A 22,519-nucleotide genomic window follows, 5' to 3' on the forward strand; every position below is an offset into this window, starting at 1 on the left:
TCTCCCCGTAGGTGCGAAGTTATCTATCGGTCCCTCCGCCTTACGTATGGCCCCCCCGTCCCCCCACACCGAGTACGACGCCTCCGCCCTCACAGGACGATTCCACTCTTAAAGGACACAAAGACGACAGCCTGCCGCAGTTCTCAAATGCAGACACCCAGGTCGTGCATGGGGTTGACCTGGTATCTGCATTTGTGAGCAGCGGCAGGCTGTCGTCGTTGTGTGCATTAAGAGTGGCAATGTCCTGTGGGGCGGAGTCGTCGTACTCGTGTGGGGCCACCAGGTGTCATACTTAATCCGCAGGCACAATAGATACCTTCGCGCCACGGGGGGATACATACGTGATTGCTCACGAGCCCAGATCCATAGTGGAGTAGCTCTCCGCATCTGGTGCGGGAAAGGCTTGGTTAAATTCCTGGCGAATGTCGGCAGGACGGGTCGGAGGCGATGTAGTGTACGTCTGCAAAGCAGTTCTGAACGGGGGCGGGGAGGAAGCACCAGAAGCTCCGTGGCAGAGGCCTAAAATGAATTTCTCACGAGAGATCGCTTGGCGGCGCACTTCGTCCAATGGAAGGACGACAACTTGTCGAGCGTCTTGAGTGTAATTACAAATCGCCACTGTGCATACGTACTCCCAGTCGGGGTCCAGGACCATGTCGTCCGTGTCCACCAACGAGATGTGTCCGTACTCATGTACTCGTTCACACAATAAGACCTGAGAGGTCCGGCGGATCGGCGTCAGACGCCACAAATAAAGTGGTTAGCCGAAGAAACCGAGACACCGAGTCAGCGGACGCTCCAGGAGCCCCGCTGTCATGTTGTAAGTAACTTGGGTGAAGCGCCAGTGGGAAATCCTATACTTGACGTCCACGTGCTCCTGGAGAACAGCGTCAAGGTCCGAGCGGCGCTGTCCGGGAAGAAGAAACGCCAGGACGGCCTGCCAGGCAGGCCGCTTCACACCATCCGCGTCATCAAAGAACGGGCTCGCGGTGGTCTCCAGGAGACACGGGTCGCGGTCGAGAGTCACGTATACAGGGCTGTACCAACGGCCTGCGAGCTCGTCGGGCGCCTCCAGACTAGCAGTGCGACCCCCGAGGTTGGCGTACGACGAGCGCGGTGGGTTCCGGACTGGGATGGACAGACGGGCTGCGAGAACGGGCGTCATAAAAATTCTCGCTGGCAGCCTGCCTGCTTCTTCACGTAGCCTCTGCGCTTCTTGGACCGGCCGAGCTTTGAGCTCCTGGCGGCAAATCGGCGAATGGCAGGGATTCGCTGCTCGGTCTGGTTCGGAAAACCGGGTTTCTTTCTTCGTACTTAACCGAACACCTAGCTTCGTTCACGCGACTTGAAACGTGTAAAACGTGTAAATAGATGGATAGAGCCACAAACACATGAAAGTGGCGCTCTTTGTCCTGCCATATGGACTGGGTTACTTTGAATAAAACCATTTCACATCAAATACAAATCGTCAGATAAAATGTGCTCGGATAAAAAGCAGTTTTTTCAGGCTCTACATATACCTGCCTTTGCGAGAAGGATGGCCAAAAACATGCTGTGGACAAACTGCATGTGCTTTATATTTTTTTGAATAGGCTTCAGCTGCGTCATTAGCAAACCTAGAGCCTATTTTTTGCGGCTCCTCAAAAAGTGTCCCATATCTGTGGCAGCACGGATAATACCTTTTTGATATTTTGAAGGACGGTTTTTTCTGGCAGTCTTGCATACCACGGCTCATCACGGTTGGAAAGTAAGTATGTTTGGCCAGCCAATTAAATTAAGAGTTTTAAGTAGTGAAACAGATGTTTCCGTACTACAGCAGCAGGTGCCGAAGTGGATTGAGTCGCACGACCCGTTGGACCGAAACCAATGCCACTTCTCGTCTTCGCCAGAAAGAAGCTAAGACGCGCTTCAAGCATGCAGCTTACGCAACCACCCCATCCAGCTCCAACGCAGCACCGCCTCTGTCGACCGCGTTCGCTGTCCCCATCAGAATCGTCACCTCCGCCCGCGCTACCAGAGCTGGCATCCTGGCAAGACCAGTCCCCGCATGCTTGCAGATGCCTGGCACGCCCCAGACAGACTCGCCACTGCCGGTTCCCATCGACCTAATGCCGCACGGCTCTTCCAATATGCCCGAGCCAGCCCCGCCGTCCGGTGCTGCTCCTCGGAGACCGTAGCCGTCGGACAGCCCACGCATGAAAGCCCGCGCATCGCGAATCGCAAGGGATCTGCAGAGGCTCGCGTGGAGATACACCGGCAGATAAAGAGGCTCATCGTTAACAAGGCGACGGCAGCTGCGAATGCTGCTCGTACGTCCGCCGTGGCCCTCGGCGCGACTGCGTTCGGAAGAGCGACGATGCTACACTCGCTAGGGCGCGCGGTCAAGACACCCGCGACACGCGCTGCACCAGCGGCGGTGCCGGTAACACCAACACCCTGCCCACCGGTCCAATCGCCAGCAGCGACCACGGAAAGTCCCATCGCAGGCGAAGCGACACCTTCCAGCCTGACCACAACGCCCGAGGGGATAGTGATTGCACTGCGTCCAGACCCAATGTCTGCTTCCGACGTTCCCACCGAACAGCCCGCGTCTCTCAGCACGCAACCCGAATGCCTCGTTGGTGCCGGACCCCGCCGGGGTGGCTGTACGGAATGGGTCGCTCACACCCATTGCTGTGCCCGCGCACACCGAACCCGTACTACCTGCGTCGTCAGCCGGTGTCACACACCTACCAGCATCAGCTAACATGCTTCAGTCCTGTGCCTCTCTGTTTTGTTTTTGAAACCGGTACAGTACCGCAACTTACCGGAGTTGGCCGCAATAGCGCCCCGGCCCCTAGTCCATTGACGTTGAGTCTTTCCTTCGCTCATTTCATGCCGGTGCACCGACGGTCGGTGTCGGCGTGACGTGCACAGGTCTGCCCCCCAAACGTGCCGTGAGTGACCTCAAGGCAGCCCCAGAAAGGGTCACAGTGCCGCCACCCCCGTAAAGTTACCTGAGGGGGAGTGAGCGTTCCAGCAACACGATCTCGTCGCACTGTTGTCATAGTTTCTGCAACAGCTTCAGGAACGACGCGACGGTCCTTCGGCATCTCACCTTCGTGATCAGTCGGATAACATCGCAGCGAGTCACATCACTGCGTCATGGACAGTCGCGAGCCACCGTGGCTTTCTACCCCCAATCGAGATATGCAGCCTTTGAGCGGAGCCCCCCCCCCTCACCCATTCCGGCGAATTCGTGCCCGCGGCGGTGCTTAACCTCACAGCCCACCACTTATCTCCGTACCTGCTCTGCCCTGCGGGAGCCCACGAGACTCCGAAGTTTTTCGTCTTGCGCATGTGGGATGCTCGATAACATCCACTTTAATGACAGCCCATTGGTACTTGGAGCAACCGCCGGCCCCCGGCTCGGCCGCAACGGCGTATCCATCATGCACTATTGCCGCGAAGACCAACTCGCTGCCGGGTCGTCGGATGCAAATCTCAGCCTAGACTTCAGATTGAATGTGGCACCACCCCGACCCCCGCTTGTTCCACCTACTTGGTATTTGCACGTCCGCGGTACCGCATTCAGAAATTCTTGGTGGCCAACCTGGACACCAGGTCGCGTGCAGCGCACTCTACACGAGGTGAAATATCACATTGGGGCTGTGCATGTACACATAGCCAGTCAATCACCATGCTGGTGGTAGGATTTTCAGCAGCTGCATCTAGAATCGATTTTAATTCGGTGGCGTGGGCCCTCGCCTTACAGGAGCTCGGCCCAGCCCCAGCAACATCGTCCCGGGCGCCCGTCGACCAGCCAATAGCGTGCCCGCGGCGACATCCCCGTCACGCCACGTGCAGCGCGCTGATGATGACCGGGCGCCATCACCTCGCTCTGGCGGAATACCAGCTAGCACCCAGGTACTCATCCCATGCAACGCCAACGGCGTGGAATCTTTAGCAAGGGCATTTGTCCCCCGGTGACACCTAATTTACGTGCACTTCCGACACCCGTACGCACACGTAGCTCAGCGCCTTGCCTGACGCTCGGATGGCCTACTGCACAAAAACATTTGAGCGGCGCCCGAAGAGCTGCGGGCTCGCCAACGCTTCTGTACTCCAAGCTCAGGAGTAATCTCAATACATTTTCGCCGACTTCAACCCTGAGTCCTAGTGAGCCATATCCAGCGCATACGGCCCTCAATAACGAGCATGACACGTTGCCTCTATCCCGTCCTCGCATTCACGATACTGCGGGCGACGACCATAGCCGTTGTGGGGAAGGTAATAGTCCGCGACCACTCGACCGCAGCCCCAGTCAACCCTCTGCCGACCCCACTCAGACACCCACGCCAGCTCCCCATCTCGCACATTCCGGTAAGAGCCCCAGCCTCTCGCCTGCCGGGCATTCCTCCGACGCATGCCTCCGTCTTCGCTCCACCAGCGGTGCGGGTCACTTCACACGTGGGCACCTACAGCTCAGCCTTTCCTCCCCGTGTGGGTACGCTAGTCCTCCGCCCGGCGCCCGCACTTGAGGCGCTTAGGCTGCTTCAGGCATCAAACCACCACCGAATGGCGCTGTGGGAGTCCATCCGTCACTTGATAATATCGGCAACGTATCGCGTGGCCGGTGTCCAGTGGCCATCAGGCTGCATTATCTCTGGCGGCAGTGACGACGACCGCTTTCAGCTCAACAAGCCACTGCAGGCGGCGATGTCAGCGTCATCCGCTGCACCAGGATTCCACTTAAGCAATTCACGGAGTTTTTTTTAGTGCCAGACATTGAAAGACTACAGACCCTACAAGGCCATGCTACCAGAGGTACTGCGTACATACTGCCGCGACTACGATCATCTCGACACCCTTATTCGAATAGCATCCGAAGGCACTCGCGTACATTTCGCGCCAACAACCGCAAGGAACAGGACTTGTTTCGCTGTCTGGCCGTGGACGCCGATATCTTCGATGTGTGGTCCGATATATTTCTTAATTCCTTTGGGGTGGTTAACAAGGATGATGAAGACGGAGACGGTAACACCACCGGAGAGGTTATTCTTGACTTATTCTACCCGGATGACAGCTCCGTCAACTCTCACACGAGCATCGACAACATTCCCAAAGCATCAATAAGCACAGCTCTAGTGCTGCGCGCAGAATTATCCGCTGCCGGAGAAACACGTCATCGCCAGAAGTCAAGCTAATGGCTGGCGACGTCGCCAATGCATACCGTGACGTGTGCACTCATAGCGAGTGCGTTTTCATGCTTGCCGGTCAAAGATAACGCTATCGTCAACGACTTGTCGGCAGCATTTGGCTGGACCGGCAGCACTGGGACGAGCGGGATTATGGGTGGAGCTGCAGCATTCCGTCACGGTTCCTCACACAGTACTTACCAGCCGATTAGGCTCTACAACTGCCACCGGATGGACGATCACGTCAACGTCGCGTCCGATGACGGGTCTAACTGCGCCGAGTCTCGAGCGCTCCCTATGTTGGGCGATGGTAACAATCATAGGGCCGACCGCAGTGAACGAGGAGAAGCTCACAGCCTGGTCGACAAGACGGAACGTCTTGGGCTTGATATTCGATACAACAGCCGGAACGGTTGCGATGCCCCTATCCAAAATCACAAAAGCCAAACGCCTAGTATTCCGAGCATCCCATCCCCCTGGGCGGACACGAAGCGAGCACCGCGCGCTGCTGGGGTCTCTACCCCACATCGCCACATGCGTCCGTTCAGGACGCGTGTTCATCCAGCGGCTCCGAGAAGGCGGACGCCGTCTCCATCGCGTTTGCCGTGTCGCGATTTCGGCAACGATGCGGATTGATCTACTCTGGAGGTGGCACACCCTAAATTGTTCGACCCTAACGGCGTTTCACTCGAGTATTTCGAGTCCAGCCCACCCCATGACGCCACGGCCATAACTGATGCTTCCGACGAGGGAATTTGCGCGATCGCCCCGCCGCTGTAGCAGTTTTAACGTATAAAATCCTTCTAGATCGCATCGCGGAGCTCGACCGCGGCGCCGCGAGCGAATTTGACATAAGCTATCGCGAATTACTGACATGCGCGTTTGCGGCCAAAGCTTGGACATCACTGTGGCGCGAATGGTTCGACCAGGCAAGTCCCATCCACGTCCATTTTCGCTTTGACATCACTATCGCCGTGATATGACAGTCGAAAATGGCATCCTCGAATTTCCGCGCTCAACTCGTGATTAACCCCCTGGGGGTGTGGGAGCTCCAGCTTAGATTACGATTTGCAGCATCCCACATCACTGGAGCTGACAACACGATAGCCGACACCGGACCACGGCAGTGGAGATCCGAGTCTCACGACGCCTTGTTCTCGAATCTAACACTTGGTTGGTCATTTGCACGGGCTCTCGATTCAATCAAGACAATGGCGACGGCTTGGAGAAGTATCTCCGCGAACACCCCGTTGCAGTCATCTCCTTCAAGACCTGAGCCCGCGCACCTACTGAAGGGCGTGGACCTCCCTCCGCGCCATCACCGGGCAGCTCCACATCCCTCTAGTGGATCAGCTTAGGCACATATACAGTCATCGACGTGAGTCTTTAAGGCATGGGCTCCGGCAAACACGCTCGCGGTTCCACAATTCGAATCGCTCTCCTGGGAGTACGTCACTTCTTCCTAGCGGCCGGGCTATCGTTCCCAACAGACCATCCACATATCTGCATGATCGTGAAAGGCGTATGCCGGCTGGACGCACCGCCCCGACAGAAGAAACCGGTATACGTCGCTCTACTCGAGATTATACCTATGATCCCTGGATCGCCAAGACCCCACGGATCAAGCCCTTTTGTGGGACGCTGTGTCTAGGTTTTTCTTCGTGCTACGCCGCTCTGAGATCGAAGCCACGACGATGCCGATATTATGTTGGCACGTCCTCAAGGCTGCGGACATCACGGTGATCGACACCGACAGGAGGACCCACGCTCGACACAACCCACGCCGAAGCGGTGTGCATCAGCCTGCAAGGATCAAAGCCAAACCAATTGGACCCGCCGGCAATGCGCATGCTGTCGCGTTCAGGGCACCCGCACTTCTGTCCAGTTCTCGGGGCGCTGCTACTCCTGCGCACCAGAGGGACCCTCTTTGCAACTGCCCCGGTGACCGTGCTCATGGGCAGACTAGGCGGTTTCAGCATGCGTGACATCTGCTCGAGTCGCAGAGGCGATTCAGTCCACCGCATAGCGCATTCAAAAAGACCCCCGCCGTTACAGCACGCACTCACTCAGGGGTGGCGGAGCCACGAACATGTATCGGTCAGGCATCGACGCTCTGACGATTCAATTTCATGAACGGTGGGCGTCTGACGCATACAAGCTTTACACGCGCCTGTGTAGCGAATCCGTCGCAAAACCGCTGCCAGGATGGTGTGCGGGTCCTCCGAGGCAACGAGGCTACAGTGATGAAGCGGCCTACCACCCTACTTGGGGGCTCAGCCCGATCTCACGATCGAACCGCAGTGCAGTAGCTACACACATCACTGCACGTAGCAGTAGTTTGCCCCCAATCCGCCTGTGCGGTGTTTGACAGGAAATAAGCCTTCACCCGTCAACGGTGAGGGCCTAAACCGTGCAGAAAAGGCACTTTGTTGGACGTTATATCAGCTCATCGGCAAACGCACCGATAGAACGGCAGCAAGCTTACGCACGGTACTCTTGCAGCGTCTACAGCACCTAGCTATTACGGAGCTGCTTGGTAGTGACGACAGCGATGCTGACGAGAGTGACGATCACTTCACAGCAAGAGCCTCACACCGATACTTAGCGATAACAATTCGTGTTATAATTAGCATAGCTAACCAAATCAAACCTTGTGGCAGCTTGCAACCTTCCAGTTGAAAAAAAAACGGGACGCGAAAATTTTGCCGGTCAAACATACTTTCCAACCTTGATAACCCCTACTCATAAATTTTAGCTTAAATATCAAGAAAAAAAATGTTTTAAATGTAGTGCGTTATGTTAGTTGCTGAATCACAATATTAATTAAAGTAGTCAAATTTTGGTGAGAAGGAGAGAAGGAGCGTATGATATTTGATCTTATTGTGATCACCGGCCATTTTGTCCACGCGAAATGCAGCCGAAAACCCAGCCCCTAACAGATTAGAAGCAATATAAATATGCTATTCCGCACAATGAAATCGCCCTAAATCAGAGCATAAATTGGAGTCAAGTCTTGTATGGGAGTTCGCCTATGCCGTTTATCGACTGGTAAAGGGCGCGATTCCAAAGTCAGTGTCCTTTCATCCAGCATCCAGCAACATGTACGGTCCTGACTTCCGGTGGCGTGCAGTTACCCTCCACTATGCGTACGCAGTGTCGTGCGAGCGAGTAGCTCGGACCTTCGGTATCCCCGGGCGTTCAGTGAGGCGCTGGTACGACCTGTTAAAATCAAGTGGACACGTCATTTCCGGTGGTCAAGTGAAGACGAAAAAGCACGCACCTGAACTGGCGGACTTCATATCCAGCTACGTCAAAGATCATCCGACATTCTACATTGAGGAACTACAGTGTGAATTACGGAGTCGGTTCAGTGAGCTAAGAGGTGAAATGAGCGCTTCGACGATTCTGCGTGTGCTACGATTTGAGCTGGGGTTATCACGGAAAGTGCTAGAGCGGCGAGCACGAGACACAGTACCGTTGCAGATAGAGGCTTTCGTGGCAAAGCTTCGGCGTTGGTATAGCTACTTCGAGCAACTCTTGTTTTTTGATGAAACAAAAAAAGGGCTGGATGCCATGAGGCGGTATGCGTGGTCGAAGAAGGGCACTCGAGCTATCGTCCGTGTTCCATTTGCGCGAGGGTCACATGTTTCGATTCTTGCTGCATGTGACGTGAAATAATTTCGGGCGTGGACAACTACACGGGGTACATTCAGCCGACTGAAATTTCACCGTGCGTTCATCCGCCATTTCGTCCAGCAGCTCAACCCCTGGTCTCTTCCCCGCTCTATTGTCATTTTTGGCAACGCCCGTATCCACATGTACAGCGAACTCGAAGAAGCCGTTCACGCGTGCGGTGCAGTGTTATTGTTTCTACCACCATACTGCCCGCAGTACAACCCAAGTGAAGGGATATTTGGACAGCTGAAACGTTGGCTAGGACGTCATGCAAATCTTACGTTTCCGCTTTATCCGGAAAGGGTTTTGGAGGTGGCAATGCGAGCTTGCGTGAAACCTGAGAAAACTGGTACAAACTTATTCCATCATTGTTGATACGGGCCTGCTGGAATAAATGATGCTGTTTTCATGCAGGACCTAGATGCATATAGGTATCTTGATTTTGAGCATTTTACGCGAATATACAAAGAGTCGTTCAATCAATTCCATAAAGCTGGTGACCTCGTCCCATTTTCGAATGCCTCGTTTCATATTGTCCACCGACGTCCACCGCTTCGTCCCATATTGTTCACCACCCCGTCGCAGACTGTGACGAGGCTCACTAAAATGGGACGATGTCACCAACTTTATAGAGAAGATTGGTAAAATGATCAATGCGGGTTTAATTTTTAAGGCACGCGAGGTGGCAACTATTGATGATCGGTGTCTTCAACGTCTTCGGGGTCTCCAGGTGGCTGGAATTCAGAGAAAATACCTTGGGCTAAGCAATTGTAGTTTGGAAGCCCAAGCATCTCTCTCAGTTCGCTGATGTAAAACGTGAGACGCAGTGGTGTCGATCCATTTAAGCTAACTGGCAACGTCCGCTTAGGCTCGTCTTGATCGCTTTGTTGCTGGATTTGAGCTGCTCTCATTGTATCAATATGCTGAGCTTGATGGAAGATTGCATTGTCAGGAAGTGCAATAGCTGTTTGATCGGGCTGCCGAGCATGGGATAAAGCCCAATGTGTCCGGGCTATCTCGCCTACTTGGACGCCAGGATGCTCGCGGAGATGGCTGTCGATTAAGCGTGAATCTTCTTTCACTCGACTCGCACTTGCACGCCGAATACCGCTCTGCTCCTTTGCAACAAACACGATCAGCTCAATAACAAGAGGTCCAGCTTTAGACCGTCGTTGGTAGTTTGCTTGTACAGTATCGAGATTTGCCAGCCAGTTGCTTGGCGCGATAGGGACCCACTCGCGTTGCGGTGCCTTTAGACCTAGCTTCAGTTAAATGCTCTTATCCAGTCGTATGGTTTGGGTTCGTATGCTTCTAGTGCTAGTACAACTAGTCCTCGACTTTGGAAACAAGCTGGTCGAACTCCTCCATCTGTGCGTCGAAGACGAAGGAGCTGCCTTCAACACGCACATTCGTTCGACTTGTACGGCCAATTTCTCCTACCTTGACTGCGACTTGGATCTGCATGGGTCCCTTCGGGGCTGCATATATGTAAATGCCTTGGTATGCCTACGGACTTCCCGACATTCTGGGGTTTATATATATAAATCTTCCTGACATCCTATAATTAGCAGTGCAATTCGATGCTTGTCCCTCTAAATCATAGGTAAGAAGGCAAGTATATATAACTTTGGTGCCCCAATCTTAATAGCCTGAGTATTTAGAGCCAAAATGGGCAAAAGCAATGACGATCACAATAGTACAAACACTTAAAGTCCCAGCCTTCTATTTTTTAAATATGAACATTGATTCAGTGAGACTTGGAAGGATGCGCAAAACACTTTTGCTATAATCCAGAGCTCCCCGGGCAAAGCACGACATTACTTTAAAATGGAGAGCTGATTCTTATTTACTGGGAGGTAGCTAGCTGCCATGTATTGGGAAGGTCGTCAATTGGGTCAACATTCGTGTAACCTGATAAAAGTGCTCTCAAAATTATGTATTCCACACAGCGAGTTATGGAAAATAAATTCGATTGTTCTGTACACAATCGAATTAATCTAGGGTTGAGTATGGTGACCCGAAACATCCAGAAAAAAAATCAATACTGTCAGCACGCTGTTGATCTTGCGTTCGTGATGACTGTATGGAAAGCCCAAGGCGCTTCTTTAAAACGGGTGCTCCTTTTACTTGAAGGCTGCCCGTATGCACCAGAATGGAGGTTCGAGCATTTATATATTGGGTTATCACGTGTTCCTGATGCAACAAAGCTGAAGTGCTACCTCAACGTTGCACAACGTACCTGGTTAAGTTTTGAGAATATTGTTGCTGCCCAATTTGTGCAGCCGGTAATCTTAAAATTTGCTCCGTTGTTTTGTGTCAACGTGAGGTGCACCCAACGGATCTGTTAATTCAGAGCGCATAAAAATGATGCTCGCTCACTGGTTCCGCTCCAACGTCCAATATACTGTTGTTGGGCACTTTAATGCCGAAAGCTGGCTCCACGCCATTTATTCTACCGATGACATGCGATGGCTGAATCATTTAAGAATCTCCTGAATCGCATTCGAGGTCTAACAGTTTGCAATGTGGAGCCGCAACATCCGCTTGCATCTGAACAAGTCCCGCGAGAGCTCAACGTCTTCTTCTTCGTCCACCGATTCGGTTGTCAGCTCCTGGAGTGATGGCGAGCCTCTCGCACCCCCACTGCCGCTTGCAATCAGCCTACTAGGGTTAATGGCCGACGCGGAAGCTCTCCACGACCGACCAGACTTTGCCACGCTCATCGACATTGCAGAGTCGCCACAACTGCCGCGTTTCCGAGATCTCCAAGCACAATGGAAGCGCGTTGAGCGGTCGTCTACTTTCACGTTGCTCAAGCGCGAAGACGAGATGTTGTCTCTCGCTCGGTTGGATGCAGGCGTCGAAGAAGTGGCCAAAATCTTAGGAGGCACCACCGACCAAATGCACACAGCTACAATGAGGTCACTGTATGGAAACTCGTTCATCTCTGGCTCAGTAGCTTATATTCAGCGACCTCGTCCGTACGAAGAAGACAGTGTGTATCAACAGCTAGCAGTGAAGACTTCCAACTTTGTACATTCCGACATGCTCGGAAAGAACGAGCAGTGGTGCTTTGCAGAGATCTTACGCTGCAAATCCGATGGAGATACCTTCACGTTGACGCAAGGTTCGGTATCTTCACACGAGGCACACTCCCTGCCCGCTCGTTTGGCTCTGAAGGACCGTTCACGGCGTGTAGCACAGCTCCGTGACGTGACTGCAGTACCTGGTAGAACGGATGCCAGGCAGCCATGGTCTCCGCGTCGCTTTCCACGCCATTCACAAGCCTACTTCAAAGCAGACGAAGAAAAGACGGAACGAACTATAACACGCAAAACTGTCGAATCTCGTCTTGCACGCGGCATCTCTCAACTCTCTCGTCGTCGTCGGTTCGGCACATGCCGAAAAATAAATTGGTGCTGCAATTATTGCAATAAGAAAGCACCAATTATCTATTGGAGACTTTCTGGAGAGGAAGATCAATTACTTATTTTCGCTCCCGTTGTAGCACCAATAATCTATTGGGCGGTGTTTAATTGGCCATACATTCTTTGATACTGGTGCCCTCGCTGTGTACCAATTTTGCTGCACCAATAATCTATTTTTTGAGCTGAGGAAGCTCAATAATCTATTTTGGTCTAGTCAGCTCTCTAACCCAATTATTTATTTTCTGCTTTGATTAGCAATAGATAAAAATGCAATATTCGGCATCCCTGCACCCAAGTGTACGCAGACCGCTTAGCTTTTGACGAGCGCAAGCCTCGCTGTACGTGCTGTACGAGAAGGTTCTCGATGTTATTCCCTCGAACGAGGTGCTACCTATGTGGCTACTATGTTTGCGTAACATGCTCGTCATCTGAGAAGATGGAGACGCACAACGCTCGATCATCGTTTGCGACCGATGTCGGGAGAGCGTCACAGCCTGTGACTACGAGCACATGATGACGGTGATTCCTGGTCCAGAGCGAGTTCTACCCGACACTCGTCAACACCAAACGTGCCTCCTCTCTCCAACCTCTTCTACGACATCTGAGTCATCAAGCTACTCGTTTGATAGCTCGGATTCTTCGTCCAGTCAAATGCTGGCAGATCTTTTGGATCAAGTCGAAGACGACGACGAAGACTCTGGACGTCGCCAGGCAGCGTTTACGGTGCTCAACCAACTGATCACCGCCAACCAGGTTGAAACCCAATTCCAGGTCGATAAGAACGCCACGCTCTTACGTAAAGCGAGCGCGTCTCCGCGTTCTCTTCGGGTGGCCAAACAAGCATTGGATGTGTCCGAGTGCCCGAAGGATCTCGAGGCCTGTAAATTGGCCAGCGCCAATTCTCGTCCATACCCCATGATGGCGACCGTGATCAAGAACGACGATAAAGAGTCGAAGGAAGATGATCCAATTGTCTATCCCATTCCCTCGAATGAGGAAGTGCGCATGGCTACCATCGAACATTTGCGTCTTCACGATATCATTAACATCCCGGAGTTAAATGTTATCTGCACACTAGCGGCTGAAATGAATTGTCCACACAGCGTACTAACACTCGTGGAGCGCGAGGTTGTGACTTTAATGGCAACGAACGACCCCGAAAACTGGGACCTCGGTAGTGGCAATCCACGCGAGCACACCTTCTGCCAGCATTTTGTCATGGACTACAAACGCCACGCTGAGGCAGATATGAGGTTCTACCATATCGCGCCTGTGACGATGAAAAGTCTGCGATTCTACGCGGGGTTTCCCGTGTCGGTTCCGTGTGTGTCAAAAGCTCCGAGACAGACCGAAACAGTCGTCGTTGGGGCCCTGTGCTGCCTTGATGCTAAGCCTCATCAGATGACGAGGTCGCACTACTGGAGGCTGATGAAACTTGCGGATGCAGCGTCCAGTATATTGGAAAGGGCTGCAACAGAGTACGGCGCTGACCCCAAGAACTGTCCACTAGGTCGGAATAGCGTTGGAGTCCAACTTTCTACCCCGAGGAGCGAAATCTCTGCAGTTGCGTGCTAAGGCAATTCAATGATGATTTGAGATGGTATGATAGTCGACTCGACTGTCGAGTGTATGTCAATTCCACCGAAAGAACCAGCTTACCTATGGGTCAATACCGGTACATACACGATGTCAAAATATTGTGAGCAATTCGCGTTTCTATTGTTTTAGTAGGGAGTCTACCAGCGAATTATTCTGATACTTCTTAGATAAAAAATATTTTATCCAATTAAATCAGGGTTTGCGCAATTTATCAGCTAATCACGTTTATACCGTCGATCCCTTGAAAGGACCCAAGAAACTAGTCTCAAGCTGGGAAAAAGTCTCGAATGGCTATAAATTTCCCAGCCATTCGATACTAAGTACTCCACAGAGCAGTTTAGAATGACCTACTCAATCGACATGCGCTGGAGAGCCATCGTGCTTATGTACGTATACTCAATCCAAGCAGAGACAGTGGCTAGTGTTCTAGGTATTTCTCAGCGCAGTCTAGGTCGATGGTTCAGACGATTTCGCGCGACCGGAAATGTACTGAAAAGCGAGCCAAGGAACAGGACGTCAAGATGGCCAACCGAGGTGTGTGCGTTTGTGCGTCAGTACGTAAATCAGCATCCATGCTTCTATTTTGAAGAGCTACGGCTCGAGCTACGAGCTCGCTACACTAGCACTATTAGTGTATCAGACTCAACTATTTGTCGAGCCCTCCGATTCGATCTCAACCTCACCAGGAAGGTGCTTACGAAGCGAGCGCGGGAATGTGTACCGAGGGAGCGCCGTGAGTATGTTGCTCGACTCTTACCGTACTATAGCGGTCCAGACCAACTCGTATTCATCGACGAAACTTCGAAAGATGGGAGGTAAAGTATTCTGTTTAATAAAGGTTACTATGCATTTAATCTAATTAGCTTGAGTTTTGTATGTTTAGGTCAGTTCTTCGTCGGTATGGATGGTCGGCAAGAAATACTGCAGCTCACGTTACAATACCTTTCAGTCGTGGAAAGAGAGTGTCAATTTTGGCCGCGATGGATGTGAAGGGCTTTTTTGGGTGGGGAAACGTGGAGGGAACATTTACGCGTTTAGAATTTCATCACGTGTTTAAGGAAAAGATTCTCCCGTTTCTCAATCCATGGCCTTTGCCTCGATCCATTGTAATCATGGACAATGCCAAGATTCATATGTACAAAGAATTGCAAGCTTTGATACACGCTACTGGAGCTCTGCTGTTTTTCCTGCCTCCGTACTCACCAGATTTAAATCCTATTGAGGTTGGCTTCTCGCTTCTCAAACGGTGGATTCAAAGACACGCTAATATGGCATTTCGTGAAGATCCTCTCGCTGTTTTAAAAGTGGCAATGTATAAGTGCACCAAGCAGAAAGACGAAGTCGGAGAGAATTTGTATAGTCATTGTGGGTACATGTCAAACGAGATAGCGATAAAACAGTAGCAAACAGTAAAGGTAACTTGTCCTACTCTACTACTCCATATTTGCATCGGTATCACTCATGTGTTCTTCGTCTTCAATGTTGGTCGCTGGTGCCGGCGTGTCTGTTTGTGTTGGCGCTCTAAACGGAGGTCGTAAGCTATAGCTCGGTAGTCCCAGCGCCTCTCGTAGATCACTTACGCTCACATGTAATGGCACAGGAACACCATGAAGCTTAACGCGCACGACTCGATACTCACCTGCGCTTTGCTGTCGCTGTTGTTCTTCCATTGCACTATTCATTGCTGCTTGCTCGACGTCAATGTGCTGGAGCTGGCGGAATGTAACACTGTCGGGTACTTGTAATGGAGTCCCTTCAGGCAATCTTGCGTGTGTGATGGCCATGTATCGCTCCGTCGCAGGCCCAGCGTCAACCTGCTGCTCTCTCAGAAATGCTGCCACACGTGGCATTTGCTCCTGAATACGGGCAGCACTAGCTCGACGGAGTGACGTCTGAGCTTCAGGCTTGGGTACGTACACAAAAAGCTCCAGCTCAAACCCTGCTTGCCCATTACGCCTCCGTTTCGCCCTGTTCCAGACATCCTTTAATTGTGCAAGAAGGGCCGCTGTGTCTTGGCATGCAATCTCAAACTGTTTTTGCTTGGCGTTATTGCTAGGCTTCAGATAGATGTCGAATTCAGGTCTCCATTGTCCTGGCAGTTTGCTCTCGAAATGTTCTTCGACTTTTGCTCGCAGGATGCTGTACCCATCGGATACCTTGTACAAAAATGCTGGTGACACCGGAACCTTGTCCCGACACGCAGCGAAGGGTTCTCCATTCTTGATGCTGAGACGACAGGACAGTGACTCTGGCAGCGGAATATTCTCCATTTACAGCTCAGGTGTTTGAATTTGATGGTTATTGTAGTTGTGAATCGCTATCCTCCGCTGGTAAACTGCATATAAACACTTCCTTGTCTGTACACTGTACAACAACGTCCTCGTATTTACCGCCCCTCTTATCTTATTCACACCGCTGGTAAACTGCATATAAACACTCCCTTGCCTGTACACTGTACAACCCCGTCCTCGCATTTACCGCCCCTCTTATCTTATTCACACCGCTGGTAAACTGCATATAAACACTCCCTTGCCTGTACACTGTACAACCCCGTCCTCGCATTTACCGCCCCTCTTATCTTATTCACACAACGCGCTGCACTTACCCGTAGAGTGTGAGCTAAACCATAGCAGCCGTCTCGCACTACCTTACCATTCTTATCCATCGGCAACTTGTAACGGTGCCACCGCAGACCACACTACACAACACGCCAACACGCCAAATAATACCATCGAGAGGAATTGAACCTCCACCCCCCGAAACCAGGACTCTACCGTTGAGCTACGTTGGTGCTGAAGCGTAGCTGTGAGCCGTGTTGTGTCTTGGTGGGCGTAGCTTGGTCCGCACGCTGTTTGATCTTGACCCGGTGAAAGCTTGAATGGGAGCCACGTGTGCGACATACAGAGCGTGCCTGTCGCTCATTGACGTATTTCGGCCAATCACATTAGCCTTGAATTAAGATAAATATTACGGCACACCGTTACAGATTAGAAAGCCCTTTTTAGATCAAGACTCCCTTCGGAGCTAGTTATAAAATGCGGCAAAACGACAGAAAGGCACAATACATTCCACCGAAAGAACCAGCTTACCTATGGTTGAATACCGGTACATACACGATGTCAAAATATTGTGAGCAATTCGCGTTTCTATTGTTTTAGGGGAATCCACTAAAACCCGCTCTGGTTTGCTTCGAGACTACAACGAATTACCCCGGTATGACATAAATCACGCTGTTCTAATCCACCAGATCTCAGAACGAGTTAGCCTTACATAAGTGAACCCATAAGCATCAATTAATACGTCGTTAAATGAAGTCGTGAGGCTCTGGTGATGCTCTAAGCGAAGAAAAATACTCGATGAATAATTGAAGCATGCGTAACTTGTTCTTAGATAGTCAAAAATAAATGTGCGTGCTCCTCCTGTAACACACGCACCTACGCAATTTAATTCTCTTATGTTTTCTAAGCGAGTAATGGATAACAAGCTTCATTTATCCTGCTATTGGACCTTAGAGGACGCTGTCTTTATTTTACAACTGCAGGAAGACGTTTGATGTCCTAACTACTAGTACTATAGTTGTAATTCTGGCGAAATGGCTTCAACTCTTCAGGCAATCTCGTCGTTCTGATCGCTGACAGCTGTTGTAGCTCCAAGTAAACCGCATTAGAAATAACGATACCTGAAGTATACGTTTATAAAGTCAGGGTTTAAATCTGGGATATATACGCTGTATAGCAGTTTATTTCGACTGACACTTTGAAATGCATTAGCTTCAAAATTTATGAATCGAGTTTACAGGTTGTTCTACAGTCTTCGGGGCATCGAAGAATAGACGCTCGAAAACAACGGCTCGTTTGCAGTCTCACCCACCTACCTTTCGACTCGTAAGGTGAACTCGCTCGTAAGTTACGAGCGAGTCCATCTTGTCAGTTAGTTGTACGGATTGGGCAATGTGTAATCCGAACACTAAGACATCGCTTTTCAGCGGGAATGACCTCACTCTCGTCGAGCTCGATGGATGGTGGCGCTACAAGGTGCATCTCTCGATTCTAGCGCTGATCTTGATCAACGACAAAAGCATTCACCAATTTACCTGGTAAGACGCAAAGGAGTCCGAGATCATTATGCCGAGCGTACGTTTGAACGTAGACAAGCGAGTCGAAAGCTCGACACCATTTTTCGCGACTGCCATGTCGGAACCAAGCTCGTGGAATGATGAGGAACCCCCTGCTCCCCCACTCTCATTGTCCATTGCGCTACGAGGCCTGATGGCCGATGCTGAGGCGCTCCACGACGGAGTGGACTTCGCTAGCTTCGTCGACATCGCCGAGCCGCAACACCTGTCGTTCTTCCGCAGTGACCAAGCGCGATGGAAGCGCGTCGAACGGTCGTCGGCCTTCACTCTGTTAAAACGCAGTGACGAGGTCCTGGCGCAAGCTCGAATGGACGCAAGTGTCGAGGAGGTGGCGAGAGTCTTAGGAGCCACAACCGACCAGCTACACGCAGCTACGATGGAAGGACTCTACGACAACGCATTCATCGCCGGCTCTGTAGCTTACGTCGAGCGTCCACAGGCCGACGAGAGCGACCAGGCGCTCCAGCAATTGGCGGTGAAGACGTCGAACTTCGTGCACTCCAAGATCCTGGGCAAGAACGAGCAATGGTGTTTCGGTGAGACTGTGCGGGGCACACCGGACGGCGACAGCTTTACGATCACGCAAAGCTCGCTAGAAGCTCAACAATCTCAGTCTCTGCCAGCTCGTCAGGCGCTGAAAGCTACCAAGCGACGTGTTGCGCAGCTTCGTGACGTGAGCACAGCGTATATGGTGGAGCGCACGCCAGAAACGCGACGCCTGCGTATCACTTTCCACGCCCTGTACAAGCCCGACGGTACCACCTTCGACGACGGGCCAGTCGTAGCACGCAGAGCCGCTCGCGCGCGTCTGTTACGCCTCGCACGCGGCACTTCGGAGCTTTCCCAGGTCGTCCGTCGACGTCGATTTGGAGTCCAAGTGTTCGCAGATCACTCGGCGTTTCACGCTCCGAACCCTCGATGCACGTGCTGCACGCGCAAGTTCACGCCCATCATCAACCTCATTTCGAGGACGCGATGCTACCTGTGTGGATACCACGTGTGCTTGTCCTGTTCGTCATCCGAGAAGATGGAGACGTACAACGGTCGCGTGGCCACGATCGCGGTCTGCGTTCGCTGTGTCAAGAGCGTCATCGCCTGCAACTACGACCACATGCTGAGTGTCCGACCGGGACCCGAACGGGTGCTGCCCGATGAAGTGTCGACGCCATCTTCCGTCTGTACGTTCGACACTTCCAGCACGGCCGCGTCCGAGTCCTCGTGCTTCTCCGACTCGCCGTCGAGCCAAAAACTCGGAGACCTACTGACCCAAGTCGTGTGTGACGACTCGGATCAAGTCACGCTTGCACAGCGTCGTGCTGCCTTCCTGGTGCTCGAGCAACTTCTGCTAATTGACCAAAAACAAGACCAGAGCCAAACTGACATGAATGCCAATCTTCTCAACGCTGCGAGTGACCGTCAACAGCCAACCGAAGCAGCCAAGCGAGCGATGGACATCTCGAAACGTCCGACGGAGCTGGACGCCTGCAAGTTCGCGAGTGCCGACTCCCGTCCGTATCCGATGATGCCGGCTCTTGTCCAGAACGAAGAAGAGTCAAAGGAGGGGGAGCCAGAGCCGATCATCTACCCCATTCCAGCGAACGAGGAGGTTCGCATGGCCGCGATTGAGAATTTCCGCCTCCACGACGTCGCCAATGTCTCTGAACTCAACGTGATCTGCTCACTGGCTGCGGCAGAAATGAAGGCCCCTCACAGCGTCGTCACACTCGTTGAACGTGATGTGGTGACTCTGCTGGCGACCAACGCACCGGAATACTGGGACGTCGGTACCGGTAATCCGCGCGAGCAAACATTCTGTCAGCACTTTGTCATGGACGATAAGCCGTTGCTCGTCCGTCACGCTGAGGCGGATATGCGGTTCTACCACATCGCGCCCGTGACGATGCGCAGTCTTCGGTTCTACGCTGGTTTCCCCGTGTCGATCCCGTGTGTGCCAAGAGCTCCGGGACAGCCTGAGAGAGTCGTCATTGGCGCCTTGTGTTGTCTTGATGAAAAGCCCCACGAGATGACGAGGTCGCAGTACTGGAAGCTCATGAAACTTGCGGAAGCAGCCTCCGCCATCCTGGAGAAGACTGCGACAGAATACATCGCTGACCCTGAGAATCACCCACTCGGACAACAAAGAACCGGAGTCCTAAAGCCTAAGGGCAATGGCACGGGAATGGTTACTTGCTAACCGCCACATCGAGGTCCAGTGATGGATGGTGCAGAAGTGCATTGTTTTTTTTTGTTAATGATTTGAATCAATTAACGTACGAAATCATTCTAGAAAATGTGCACGCAACATTGGAAAACCGAAGGATATTCGGTGTTATTACTGTTCTAGAATAGAAAGGCAGCAATTGCAAAAACAATTGCGTCGCTGTGACATTATATAAAATCTTTCGTAAGCAAGATTTCAAAATAATGAACAGCACCGGAGGGTGCTACATGTAGTGACGTAAGGTCTAGTATTGTAACTATCGGCGATTGCTTATCTTAATATTTGTAATGATATCTTGATATTTGCGAATATGAATAAAAAGAGTTACTATTAATATGCTTGCTCCTCTAGCTTTGACAACTCATTAAAATAGTAAGAGTAATTATAATGACTGATACTCGATAGTATATATACAGGGCTCCCGATAATGGCATTAATCGCAATCAAATTTCGAGGGTCCCATACATTATGCATTTGAATCTATGAAACCCGTCCACGCATTATGGCCATTAATGGAAACCACATATGAGACTGCGTCAAACAAAATGTTACTTATGAACCTTTGAGATAATCGAGCTTAAAGCTGGCCAATTGATTTTCGCACTTGACCGAAACAGTGACATTTATTGTAAACTTCCATCGAAAAAACTGTAAAACTACCCTTATTTAATTTCTTTTAACAAGAGCTTTTAAATAACACCTAAATCATTAAAATTGAAAAAATATTGAGCTCACAACACTCCTAAATGTATCGTCATTTCAAGGGCCCATAAATGATGATAATATTTTTGAGCGACCACAACTTCTTCAATTTTAAGCATTCTGCAGCTTATAAGGGCTCAAAAGATAGAGGAGACACCCCGCTTTCGTTTAGAGTGCTTAAATCGCGATTCGTACTTAGGTTCATAAGTAATATGTTGATTGACGCGGTCTCATATGTGACGGCCTTTACATACAAAAACTAGTTTTAAAGTGTGAAGACATAATTTTTCTTCCCATACATTATGCGCGCTCTTAAAAAAAAGTACATTAACCCCTGCAACCCGGAGCGATTTTTGCTTTTTCTAAATTGCATATGCAACTTACCATGATTTGATGTTTGTAAATAAAGGGTTGGACCACTGGCGGGAAACGGGGTAAAGTCAGTCGTGAATGGGTATGGACCAGACTAAAGTGTCCATAAGGTGCATATTGGGAGCTGGACAGTCTGCATAATGCAGCATTACAGGACCGGTAGTAGACAGACGCTGTACAGATACGAGCCATCCGCATCGGTCTGTGCATTTGGTAGAGTTTTCATTTTTAGAAATTTTGAGGTGAAAACCTCCCATACAAAGTGTCATTGTGTCCGATGGGGGGTCACCCACAGAAAGTAACGCTATCAGATGATGCGGTGCTGGCAGCTCGAGGTACGTTTACTCAAATAAAGTGAAAAGATCAGCTGACAAAAGCGTCAGATGGATTAGGCACAGTGTCAGATGAGCCAGCAATACCTTGTGCGGGACGCAATCATCCTGATTTCTTAGACTGCATATATTCTGCTCAAAGTTTTTTATTTAAGTAACACCAAGCACAGCAATGCAGTTTGCCAGCTAACTGTCTGTCCTACGTCGCTTTCCTCTACTAGCCGGATCCAGTGGTGTGAAAGGCGTGACAGGCTTTCCAGGCGTTGACGGAGCTCCAGTCGACGTGTCTGCAGCCCGACTGCAGCGGGGCTGCCGTAGCTTTAGCGTCAGAGGAGGACGTTCGACTCAAAGAGTCACTGATACTAAGTTCCTTATCCAAAGGACACTTACAGCCCAAGACCAGGGCTCAAAGTTAACACCTTAACTTTTATGCTTCAAAACCAGAAGTCTTTTATTTACTATTATTGCGGCCAAGCCGCCTAGGGGTAAATGTATCTCTTTAACTATCTAGCATAGTTAAACCTAATCAAATGCATAACGTGTGGCTTTCAGCCAACGTACTGAGAGACCTTGTTAACTCTCCAACTTATGTACTGAGAGTTTGTTAACTCTCCGGGTACTTCGTACCCCTGTGTGTTCCACACCATGTAACCCCGTTACACTCTCCCTCACTAAGATGAGAACATACCGTTCTCGAACTTTCCTCAGCGAGGTCACGTCTTGTCAAGACGACGGAGGTCACTAGACCTCACCTCTGCGTTCTGCAGCTCCACGAGCTCACAAACGCGTTCGCATCCTTGATGCCTGGCACTTCCACTCCGGCCCACGGACCAACGTCTCCAGCGCGTCGCGCCGCCCCTGCCTCGTCGGTGCCAGAC

General features: G+C 51.2%; 3 protein-coding genes across 3 annotated transcripts; 2 read left to right on the top strand and 1 right to left on the bottom strand.

Annotated features, from left to right (window-relative positions):
- Positions 1 to 13,366: 13,366 nt before the first annotated feature.
- PITG_15396 (uncharacterized protein) lies at positions 13,367 to 13,855 on the top strand (the record flags this gene model as incomplete). The annotated part of the gene is made up of 1 exon (XM_002898308.1): positions 13,367 to 13,855. The coding sequence occupies one exon, from the start codon at positions 13,367 to 13,369 to the stop codon at positions 13,853 to 13,855; it is 489 nt and encodes a 162-aa protein (XP_002898354.1).
- Positions 13,856 to 15,312: 1,457 nt separating this feature from the next.
- Positions 15,313 to 16,149, bottom strand: PITG_15397 (uncharacterized protein; the record flags this gene model as incomplete). The annotated part of the gene is made up of 3 exons (XM_002898309.1): positions 15,313 to 15,513; positions 15,577 to 15,984; positions 16,060 to 16,149. The coding sequence occupies 3 exons, from the start codon at positions 16,147 to 16,149 to the stop codon at positions 15,313 to 15,315; spliced, it is 699 nt and encodes a 232-aa protein (XP_002898355.1).
- Positions 16,150 to 17,971: 1,822 nt separating this feature from the next.
- Positions 17,972 to 20,305, top strand: PITG_15398 (uncharacterized protein; the record flags this gene model as incomplete). The annotated part of the gene is made up of 1 exon (XM_002898310.1): positions 17,972 to 20,305. The coding sequence occupies one exon, from the start codon at positions 18,070 to 18,072 to the stop codon at positions 20,206 to 20,208; it is 2,139 nt and encodes a 712-aa protein (XP_002898356.1).
- Positions 20,306 to 22,519: the final 2,214 nt, after the last annotated feature.

Source organism: Phytophthora infestans, genomic scaffold, assembly GCF_000142945.1.
Source record: "Phytophthora infestans T30-4 supercont1.37 genomic scaffold, whole genome shotgun sequence".
NCBI lineage: Eukaryota > Oomycota > Peronosporomycetes > Peronosporales > Peronosporaceae > Phytophthora > Phytophthora infestans.